At 37.7% G+C, this 12,233-nt stretch overlaps 1 protein-coding gene across 1 annotated transcript; it reads right to left on the reverse strand.

Moving 5' to 3' along the window:
• Nucleotides 1-1,722: 1,722 nt before the first annotated feature.
• On the reverse strand, nucleotides 1,723-11,151 carry MC1R (melanocortin 1 receptor). The gene is made up of 2 exons (XM_072117408.1): nucleotides 10,705-11,151; nucleotides 1,723-2,926 (listed from the first exon to the last, which is right to left on the reverse strand). The coding sequence occupies exon 2, from the start codon at nucleotides 2,911-2,913 to the stop codon at nucleotides 1,957-1,959; it is 957 nt and encodes a 318-aa protein (XP_071973509.1). The 5' UTR covers nucleotides 2,914-2,926; nucleotides 10,705-11,151; the 3' UTR covers nucleotides 1,723-1,956.
• Between the last annotated feature and the right edge of the window lie 1,082 nt (nucleotides 11,152-12,233).

A 12,233-nucleotide genomic window follows, 5' to 3' on the forward strand; every position in this document is an offset into this window, starting at 1 on the left:
CTCCATTTTCATTAGAATCATTGGTCCCAATCTCTCATGTTTAGCACTTTCCTTCAATGTCTGGGAAGCTGCCCATAGCATTTTCAGCTAAACAGTGATTTTATCCCATTATTTCTTCCCACATGTCACAACCTCTTGCAGTATCGAATTGATCTACCAATACTAACGTATGGTATGCAGGAAGCTGTAGCAATGACTGCTGCTATGTCTTATTTTTAGGGGAGGGATTATATTTCTAAGCTTGAAAGAAAATTGCACAAGGTCTTATCTTCAGGAGATGTCTTATTTTCAGGGAAATAGGGTATATACAGCCCACTGTAATAACTATATACAGTCCTCCTTTAAAAAAAACATATGCAATCCCCCTATAATAAATATATACAGTCCCCCATAACTATATACAACCCTAGGTAAAATAATAAAATTCTACTTAGCTTCCTTCATTCCACCGATGCACCACAACCTCCTCCTCTTGCCTCACAGTGTCAGCATACTGCACCAGTGCCAGTGTGCACAGTGTGTGACGTCACTGTGTGAGACGTCCAGCGGTAGGACTCCGACATCTTGATGCGCTACCGTGGTCTATGGCAGAGCAGGGAACTTAGTGTTCCCTTGCTCTGCTATAGACTGAAGTTTATTGGACACCACACAGGCAGCCAGACCCATATATTGTGTGGGCAATTCTGGCATCCATCTCTGCCTGTATCACCCACATTTGATGGGAGCCCCTTTAAAGGCAAAGTGGTAGGGGCACCGGGGCTTGCACCGTGTGAGCCGACTCTGTAATCTAGCCCGGAGTATGGAGTTATAATACCCATAACACTTGTTTACATTTGCTATGTAGATGGTGTAAAAAGAGGGATTGTTGGGGAATGTATATTGTATGACAAGTATGTCTTTTGTGTTCATACATGTTATGTTTATTTCAAATGCAAATTCCAATAAAAATACACACATTAAAAATATAAACATCAAATAGCTGAGTGAGGTAAAATAATTACTTATGTTAATTTCACGCAGACTTAGGAGTGTGTTGCTCTCTTCTGGATTTCAATCATAGTATTTTGCCTAATGCAGATATCTGCCACAAATCGTTGTCTAGCAGATGCCAAAATGTAACAATGTTCCATAGTCCTTATTGTCCTTTGTTTATGTCTGCACATTGTTGATGGATGGATTATTGCAGCTTTATTGGCATAGGGGAGTGTTTCTGTTGAGGGAATGAAATGAAGGGAGCTCTTACCTTCTAGTGATATGCCATATGATATGTGACGACATTTTACAAATACACAAATTCGGCTTTGTACACATTTGTGTTATGCTCTCTCCATTAGGGCATTAATAGCACAGCCTGCCACTATCTATCTGTCACAATACATTTTAGTGTTTATCAGACATGTAGGGTGACTCACTTTTTCACAGAAAGTGATACTAACTTGGTTCACATGATGATGTAAAATACACTTTTGTGGCTGTTCTAATAAAAATATTACAATAAGTGTTGATTCCCAGAACTATATTACATGACATTTGATTTCATGTGACTGTTGTGCTTTAATTTTGGTGATTCAGGAGGTGCTTCCAAACTCAATATGATAAAACTAATGACAGTGGCACCCATAGCCACACTCAGACTGTTTAGTGAGTTATATACAAGAAGCCTCATGGCTCATAGATTAGAACCTGGTGTCTTTCAGGATCAAAATTTTTGTAATTTTTGTAATTTGAGACGCTGACATGCCCGAATCCAGGAGCAGTCATTAGAGGTTCCTCAGAATTCCTTTGTGAACACTTCAATTGCTGCATGGTGCTTATAGCATTCATTTACTTGCAGTCTGTTTATGGCATCCTTTTAGACCCCATATACTGGTAGTGCACTCTTTGGGGGAAGGAGAGGACTTTAACAAGAAGTTCAGATGTTCTTTATGCTTTTGTCCCCCCTTTCCCCCTGTACCGTCAGTGGGAACAACACAACACAATGTCCTTCAGGGTTCTTCTCAGCTCCCGACTACGAAAGGCATAGATGATAGGGTCAATAATAGAGTTAAATATCATGAGGACAAGGGTGATTCTAAAGTATTTGAAGTATTCAAGGCAGATAGGATTTTTTGGACAAGACACAATTAGGGTGAGGTGAAGGAAAAAGGGCCCCCAGCACAGAAAGAAGATTCCAAGAAGAATAGTTAAGGTGATAGCTCCCCTGAGTTTTGCAGCTGCTTGATGTGGAGAGAATCCTCTTCGCACTCCTTTTTGTTGGGACATAATCATTTGACAATGTTTTCTTGCCAAAACAAACATGTGGATGTAGAGGCCCAACATTAAAACCATCATGAAGATGAAAAATCCAATAAGACACAAGATGACAATATGGCTATCTGAAAACACTATGAATATAATACTGCAAGCAGTGCTGGCCAACCAGATCCCAATTATGGCACTGACTACTCTACGCTGGGTTATGATGTTATGGTATCTTAAAGCGTAGAAGATTGTTACATATCGGTCCACAGCAATGGCTCCGAGAAATGAGAGAGACGTCACCAAGGAGCAGAGAATCAATGTATCAACAATGTTATCCATCATTTTCACCATGGGTATGTTATGCTTGATGACAGCATGGCGCAGAAAGATCAAGATGAGTGTTTCTATAAGGTTGCTAATACTGACCAACATATCTGATGCAGCCAGGCAGCAGACAAAATAGTACATAGGGGAGTGCAGGTTGTGATTTTTTGCTATAGCCACAACCACAAGGATGTTCTCCAGCAGGCTGAGCAAGCACAGGAACAAGAAGACCCCTTTTGGGACCTCAATATGAACAATGGTTGTTGCATTAGGGTTCGCCTCAAAGGCACTTTGGACAGTGAAGTTTGTGATATTGATGTCTGGTTGTAGACTAGTCAAAGGGGTCATGCTGAGCAGGGGTCTGTGAAATAAAAAAAAAACACACACAATAAGTAAGGCATAAACAAATGTGTAACTTCATGGAAAGTGCAAATCATTTCCAAAAGACAATCTTTTTTACTAATTCTTTGAATAAAAGGTATTTATTTTTGTATTTCCTATATACAGTATACTTGATATGCCTATTGGATATGACTAACCTTATGTACAGTTTCCAATTACTGATTATACATTGGAGCAGATTTATCAAGCTGTCTGAAAGTCAGAATATTTCTAGTTGCCCATGGCAACCAATCACAGCTCCCCTTTAAAATATTCATGAGTACTGCTAAAAAGAAAGCTGAGCTGTGATAGGTTGCCATGGGCAACTAGAAATATTCTGACTTTCAGACTGCTTGATAAATCTGCCCCATTGTGTTAGAAGGAAATAGGTTGCTAATGCTGTGAGGCACATTGGGGGGCATTCATCAATTTTGGCACACAAAATGTGTGGTAATTTTAGATATTAAATATTAGATTTTGGCACAAGGGATTATTGAATTGGTGCACAACCGAAAATGGTTTGAACTATCTCCACATTTGGTGAAAGATGAAGGTGAAATAGGGAATTTAACGGAGGGCTTAAATGAAGGGAGATGTAATTAGTTGGTGGGCCACATTATGGGGTACTATAGATTGGGTCCACAGGTGGGCATTATAGTTATGGGTTATAGTTATAGTCACAGAACAGGAAGCATAATATAGTGGGGGTCAAAGGTGTGGCTTAGGACATAAAACTTTTTGTGTGTATCTTTTGATACTCTTTATTCTTTGCTAAAGTGTGTAAGTATGATTGTCTGAACTCCTACAAACACTTTATACATACATGCACTCACTCATTCCACAAACTGACATTATACACAGATGCACTAATAATAATAATTCTTTATTTGTATAGCGCACACAGATTATGCAGCGCTGAACAGAGCTTGCCAGATCAGTTCCTGCCCCCAATGGGGACATATACATGGTACATATACATGCACAAACTCAACCGTACATTGGCCACATACATGGAGGCACCCACCTTCCACCCATTGAACATATATGAAAAGATTCATAAATGCATTCATCACATACGTGGGGGCACCCATACACGCATTCATCACATACATGGAAGCAAGGAGAAAACAGATCTCAAAAATTGTTGTGCAAAAATTGTTCTCTCATGTATGGCGTTATCCCACAATGGTTCCTGTAAGGGCCTATAGCAGGGTATAGAAAGGAAGGAGCACCACTGAGATTTTAGAGAGCAGATTTTGATGGAATTCTAACCCCTTATTGACGCGCTCTGTAATAGTACGGTGCTCATCGGTGGCGGTGAATGGAGAGGGCTCATGGGCTGAGACCTCTTCATAGCCGGTAAGTCTTTGCTGCATATCGCGGGGTGTTTTCCTACCAAACAGCGTCTCCATCTTGCCGAAGGTCGTCACTCCCCATGACGTCACCAGGGAGCATGGAGTAATGTAATGTAATGTAGGAGGATGGAAATCCCCATATACTGCCATACTGTATTATGGCAGTATATGGTAGGATCGATCAGACAACCTAGGGTTAAAGTACCCTAGGTAGTCTGAAAAATAGTAAAAATAAAAATTAAAAAAAGTTTTAAAAAATTAGAATTAAAAAAACTAAAAATTCAAATCACCCCCCTTTCCCTAGAACTGATATAAATATAAATAAACAGTAAAAATCATAAACAAGTTAGATATCGCCGCGTCTGAAAATGGCAGATCTATCAAAATATAATAACGGTTTTCCACTGTGTTTAACCCCATAACGGAAAATAGCGTCCAAATTCGAAAATGGCACTTTTTTGCAATTTTGAAAAACAAATAAAATTCTATAAAAAGTGATCAAAAGGCCGCACAGTCCTAAACATGGTAAAAATGAAAATGTCATCAAGGGTCCCAAAAATTGACACCACCCACAATTCCGTACACTAAAGTATAAAAAGTTATTAGCACCAGAAAATGGCAAAAGCAAAAAAATTATAATTTTGTTGTAAATGTATAAAAACATTATAAATCCTATACAAATTTGGTATCCTTGTAATTTTGCTGACCCAAAGAATAAAGTAGACATGTCATTTGGGGCGCACAGTGAAAGACGTAAAATCCAAGCCCACAAGAAAACGGTGCAAATGCGTTTTTTCGCCATTTTCACTGCATTTGGAATTTTTTTCCCATTTCACAGTACACACCATGGAAAATTAAATACCATCACTATGAAGTGCAATTTGTTAGGAAGAAAACAAGCAGTCATAGAGCTCTTTACGTGTAAAAATAAAAAAAATTTATAGATTTTTGAAGGTGGGGAGTGAAAAATGGAAATGAAAAAAACAAAAAAGGGCCAGGTCGTTGGAAACTAAACAGTGAACATTTTACCGCCACTGGTGTTTCATTGAACTTAAAGGCGTTTCCCCATGAAAAAAAAATTTAAATTTTAATCCCCTGGTGATGTTTGCACAATTTAGACCATTTTAAACCTCTTACTTTACAATTATTGTCCTGTTTATTGTAGTGTTTTTGGTCCTATCACTCCCTAGACAGGTCAGTGTAAAATTCCAAAGTGTGGGTTGGGTAATCACTTCATGATTCCTCTGTGCTATGAGATACTGTGTGCTGACAATGTGCTTATATTATCAGGATACAAGTTTATCTACAATTTTATTTAGCTTCTGAACATTCTACTAGCATCTGACAAATAGAAAAAGAGAGATGATGAGATTCATGAGGTGGATATAAAACACAATGACACTCTCAGCTCTGCTAACTCACCTAATCAATAAAATAGAGTCAGTTCTGCTATAAAGACCTTATCTGTCTGTAGCTTGTAGAATTAGTGTCTGCACACTGCTACTTGCTGGCAGTGCCTGTGTCTGAGCTGGTCTCGTAATGCAGGGGGGAGGTGAGGGGCAGAAGGCAGAGAGCACTGTAGCATGCAGACAAAAGACACTATTCATGAGAATAGGATCCCAAGACAACCAAAATTGTGTACACTAGGACTTACAGATACAGGTTGGACTTATATCTGTGGAATGCTGTATTTTTGTTAATAACAGAGAATTAGAGAATGTGTTATTTTGTTTTTCTGAGTATATTTAAACTTGTCTTTGTGGGAATACCCCTTTAATTCACTTTGAATTGTGTAAGTGAAAAATTTCATTTTTTCCAAAGATTGTTGCTTTGACCCCCAAAGGGGTAAAGAAGAAAAACACCCCGCAGTTTATTGTGTTATTTGTCCTATATACGTAAATATGTGTTATGTCACATTTGCAGGCTCCCAGAGATACCAGAATAATAGAACCCCCAAAGAATGACACCATTTTGGAAACATAACCCATCAAGGAATTTTGTGAGTATTTTAGCCCTCAAATGTTCCATTCAGGTGAGGATGAGTATGGTAAAGAGAGGTTCTACAAGCAGTGCAGAGTACATTGGGTGCAATAAATACTGGATTTCTCACTACTAAACTCTAGGTTGGTGGGAGGGGGTGCATTCTGGGCTAGTCAAATCTTGTCTTCTTTTCCCCATAAATGCTAAACCTTCTTGAAACACACAGCTTTACCCGAGAGTATGTTACAATTTTTGGGGGGTTTCATAGGTGACCCTTTTTTTGGGGGGGGGGGTACAAAAAATAATTAAAGAATGATTTTTATCACTGCTTATTTTGCTGTTCACTGTATAGCACAGATAAAATGTTACTTATGTTCTGTGGGTCAGTATGGTCAGTCGATTACGGCGATATCCCATATTCATATATTTTTATGTTTTTGTAGAATAAAACCAAATTTCAGTGAAAAAAATCACTTGTTTTTGCATTGCCATCTTCTAAGAGGTGTATCATTTTAATTTTTTTGTTGATGGAGCTGTAGGTGGTTATTTTTTGTGGGACAAGTTGTATTTGTTATTGGTTTCATTTATGGGTAAATATGAATATATCATCTACTCTAAACCTTTTTTGTTAGATGAGTTGAGCAAAAATGTTAATTTTTGACATTTATTTTAAGGGGTTTTTTGGTGCTCACCATGCAGGTTCAATAATAGCTTACATTTTATTGTACAGATTGTTACGGATGCAGCGATACCAAATGTGTAGTGTTTGTGTGGTGATTTTCACTTTTTTATGTTGAATGGGAGTTTTGTAATGGATAGGGGACATAAGGAAACTACATAGGCTCACATACATAGGCTGACACCTACTTATCAGTCCTGCCCTTGCCCAGTTATAGCTGACAGCCCTGGCAGTATATGTGGATTTTGCACATGATCTGTTTCTGTTACAATGTGCCACCAGTACACAGATCTGCATAAATGACACAGCCTTGGGTCTTATAAAGCTGTCATGGTGAGGGGTCGTTGCTACCCGATCACATTGAGCAATGAACAAAGCCAATATGGCCGCACCTACGCTCCACCGGCTTTGTGGGAGGCAGTTAAAGGGTTATTACCGTGGGTGTTTGCTGCAATATGCCCAGGTTCCTTCAGTTTAGTGGAGAAAAACCCTAGTCATTTTCTGCGCCAGATTTATTACTGTGTTAATGAATCTGGTCCAGGATAAGACTGTCGATTTCCAGTTTAGACTTACTTTAAAGTGGTCTAAACTCTGCATCACAATATTTGGCGCACGGAACATTCAAATAAGCCACCCCCCTTTTAGACCAAGCCACACCCCTTTCCCAAAGGTCACACCCCCACAGCCGGACAAGTTGGAAATGGCTAAAAACAGGTCTAAAAAGCCTTGATAAATGTGGTGTATGGCTTTTCACACAGTTTTTTTGGTGCTAAACCGCCAGAATTGTGGCGCAAGTCCGTTAATAAATTCCCCCCAATTTGTTTTTCAAAAAGATCCAGCTCTCTACCACACATCAAGGGTGGGCAAACAGTAGTTTGTAGAAATTCAGTGCTCGACGTTAGAGGACGATAGCCCCTACCAGAATCTGACATTTAATAAACTTTGTATAAATGAGGTGTGATTTAATAAATAGATATACAGTATATTTGCATTTTGTTATTGAATTCTACAGTAAATTGAATTTGAATTCATATTAAAACATATATATTTTATAAAATGTCACATTTTCTATTTGCATAGTTACAATATACACAGCAGTGGGGATGGCATGCCCACAGAGAAAGCTGTTATGTGCAACCCATATAACCCCAGTCCATTTTGGATTAAACAGTCAGTATTAGCACTTGGCTTTCAAACAGAAAAAATTAGAATGGCGCTCACTAAGCTTCTTTTCTTTCTTTTTAGTGTGATGACATATTTACAAATTTTGACTCAGAATAAGGAATATGAAGTGGGAGAGAGGAGGTACATCAGAGGGTTATTAGGCGCGAAACGGCCGTCAATTCTACAAGGGGAACCCCCCAATGTAAATCTGCCACTTGATATTCCTTATTCAGAGCCAATATTTGTAAGTATGTAATCACAATAAGGAAAGAAAAGAAGCTTAGTGAGCGCCATTCTCATTTTCTTCTGTTTGAAAGTCAAGTGCAGTTGGCTATCTATAGTGACTGAATAGAGCACCATCTGCTGGATATTTAGAATAGTTATAACCTGTCAGGAATTGATGAACAATTATATCTGATAAAATTTTTCCATGCATAAGGAGGCAGGGAGAAAATAGCAGTGTCCCTTTCTTTAATATCCTAACAAAGTTTTCAAAATTTGTACTATATAATGTATAGTTATAACTGATGTAAAGAAAAAGGTAAGTAATTGAGATGTATAATGAGTTCATTGTTATTATTTTTTATGATTTGACTTATTTATTTAAGATAACTGGTTTACTGGTCTCTATGTACAATACCACAGAAATCTCCTATATGCAAAATACGCAATGGGGCTCATTTACTAAGTCCGAACGCTGAAATTTCCTCGGGTTTCCCGAATATTTCCGTATTCCACCGAATAGCCCCAGGATTTTGCCACATCGGCGCCGGCTTGCACGCAACAAAAACCGGGGGGCGTGGCCATAGGACGACCCCACGGATTCAGAAGAACCACGGAATTTTAAAAACAAAATGTGTCACAAGATCACGCACTCACATGCACCAGGAAGAAGAAGGTGAACTCCGGCGGACCTCGGCGCAGCAGCGACACCTGCATGAAACTGGACGCACGACCTTAGTGAATCACGCCGGACCCGAATCCTCGTCCGACAACGCACCGCGGGATGGCGACAGGACTGGGTAAGTAAATGTGCCCCAATGTGTAGATATATTAGAATTTATAAGCAAAATGATGGATAAAAATTCTAGAATACATGAAGTTATTGCAGCAATCTGATTCTTTTGAATTATTGATTCTGATTATATAGCAGAAATTAAATTGTGTAAATTGTAATAATGGGCAGATATACTATAAATATGTTACAAGCCAATCACATTTAGTGCTACAATGGAAATTCGCATTGTAGGAAATAACAGAAATTTAATTGCAGATGCCTTATGTATGACTTGACAAATTAAATGGATAATCAAGTTTTAATAAATACACCCCAGGAAAATCTAAATGAGTTCTATGTTAATCTCTATTAGACCTTGCAACTTTTTAATGTATTTTATTGGAGATGTTTTTCCTTCTTTTAGCAGTGTATATAAATCAGTATTCCCTTCCCTGATACCAATAGATAGATAGCCAAGAAGCTTATAATGTTTCTCTTTAAATAACATAAGAATGTATTATGTAAAAAAAAAGACATGGAACAGTCTTATCTCCTGGATTATCAAGTGAAATATTCCTGTCTGCTGTGTACAAGCTTTTGGAAACACTACTCACTACAGAAAGGAACAAAACATGGGACAAAGAAGCTTTACATATAAAACGTAGTTTACTATTATAATCTGCACTATTCATTTCTGAAAAAAATTTAATTGCTTCAAAGGTTTAGTTACTCTTGAAATGGTCATTAACTTTCCAGAGACTTTGTATAAATTCATAGTAAAAGGGAACTTTTAGAAAAAACGTTGTAATTTATCCTCTGTGATATTTAACAAGATGGACAGAAGCTTAGGGATGTGTTAGATTTCATATTAACTTTATGCAGAGAAAAGAAATGATGAAATTAGAGATAAAACTAGATGTAAGAGCTGAATAGAGATCATGTAATTCCCATATAATGTTACTAAGAATTACTACTCATTTATTCAATTGTTTAAGTCATTTAAAATAGATCCTTGGTGACCCCTTGTTACCAACCTATGTAGAGTCAACATGTACTGTGATAAATATATCTCATCTGTATAAAATATTATATATATGCATTTAGCTGTCCCTAAATAACAAAGTTTGTCTGTGAATTCAGAATTATTTATAAAAAAAAAGTGTCATAGAACCTTTTAAAAAACGAAAAAAAATTTGGTAGGCATACAAGCTTGTGGGGTTACATTGCTGAAAAGGAAATAGTGTTAGATTATTCATTTCAATACAGGCATAACTTTGGACCACATTATGGAAGATTTACCAAAACTAATGCAAAGGAAAAGTAAATCAGTTTCTCATAGCAACAAATTCTGTCTCTGGAGAGAAATGAGCGCTGGCATCTAATATGTTGCTTTGGACAACTGGTAATCTTATTCTTTCCTCGAGTTTTCATAAATCACCCCCTTTATGTTCCAAGATTACATTAAACATATGCTGAGTTTGGAGAGCCATTATTTGGTAGATCGTGACTAGATGATAGTCATGATCTACAGATGACATCATTATTTACCAAAAGTAGCAGCAATGCCAAATTAGTCCTATTACCTTATATATGGAATGTTTTGGTAGTGAAATTAGTTTTGTTGTCCTTTTCTTGTACCCTTCCAACGGAGATCTTGCTCAAGGTTTGTGGGGAACACTGCTTTTAGTTCTTTTGGTTTCCCTTGTACATTTTGATGCCCTGTCAAGTGCAGCAGTTTTTATAGTTCTGTTTTGTGGGTAATCGCTTGTAAGCAGGGCAGTTTCCCACTGTGCTTCTGACATACCAGGCGGATGTCCTTCTGCTTGAGTAGACTCGCAGTAGATGAAGTCTTTAACCTTCTTCCCTTGACAGGTCCAGATGATGGAGCAAACAGGCAGTGCCTTGAGAATCCTCCCAGCTGGATGCATTAACTTTAGGCACCTTTTGAATTCCGCTCTTCCTGATATCTTATTCCGCACTGTCTAACTCTGAGAAATATCTGTTTCTTTTGATGAGTTGAGGACAAAGAATGTATCATTCTTTCTTTGTAGAGTCTTTAAAAGCATCTTCTGAGCCCCTCCTTGAGGCCAGGGCAGACACACATGACTGGGGCGGCCAGAGGCAGTGGAAAGTTATGAAACCATCAAAACCATTCAACAAGCATCCACCACCCTTTAATTAAAAACAAGCAACTAGGTCATCAGTATGTATATATAATATGTGCACTTATTCTATAATCTGAATTTATGGATCACATTTCTATTGCTTCTGAAGTCATGACAGTATCTCTCTGTGTTAACTAATCACAGCTATGAACTCCTTAGTAAAAGACTACTGTATATTGTATGATGTACTTATCCAAAGTTTACAGTTTTCCACAATGTAGTTCACTGTTTTCCCGTAAACTGTAACTTGGCCGATTGCTTCTGAAATCAAATGAATGGAACACAAGGATTTAACTTGATTCTGAAGCATATCTGCCTTAAAGGTCTGAAATGTACAAGATGTCTGTATAAGGGTTAAAGTGTGAAACCAACTTAGATAATGCACTTGGGAGTAGCCCAAAGCAAATCCAGTTAGGTGGCACAGTTGGTTTACAATCTGATACTTGTTACACTTGTTTTCATTAATTCCATGCCCATTGAATTTTTGAATGTCATATTTCCTTAAGTTCAACATATATACTCGAGTATAAGCCTAGTTTTTCAGCACAAAAAAATATGCTGAAAACCCAAACTTGGCTTATACTCGAGTAAAAAAAATATAGGTTTTACCAGGTTTTTGTGGTAAAATTAGGGGCCTAGGCACATACTTAGGTCCCCTTTTTTGGGATTCCAAAAAGGGGTGTTCTTTTTTGTCGAATATTCTCCTGTTCATCACAAGATATTTTTATTGTTATAAAATGTTATAAATGTTATAAAATGTTACAAAATTATGTATTCAAATTATGGGCAAAAGAGGATCTAAAACACAAGGACAGTAAAGACCTCTGCAAAAAATCAATGTAGTGAATTGAAGTAGCAAGCCAAACACTACAGATTTTGGTGGGCCAGAAACTTCAGATTTAGACCATCTATTGCTGGTTATTTGTTGCCATGTACTGTATGTGAAC

The sequence above is a fragment of the Engystomops pustulosus genome, chromosome 7 (genome assembly GCF_040894005.1).
Source record: "Engystomops pustulosus chromosome 7, aEngPut4.maternal, whole genome shotgun sequence".
Classification (NCBI taxonomy): Eukaryota; Metazoa; Chordata; class Amphibia; order Anura; family Leptodactylidae; genus Engystomops; species Engystomops pustulosus.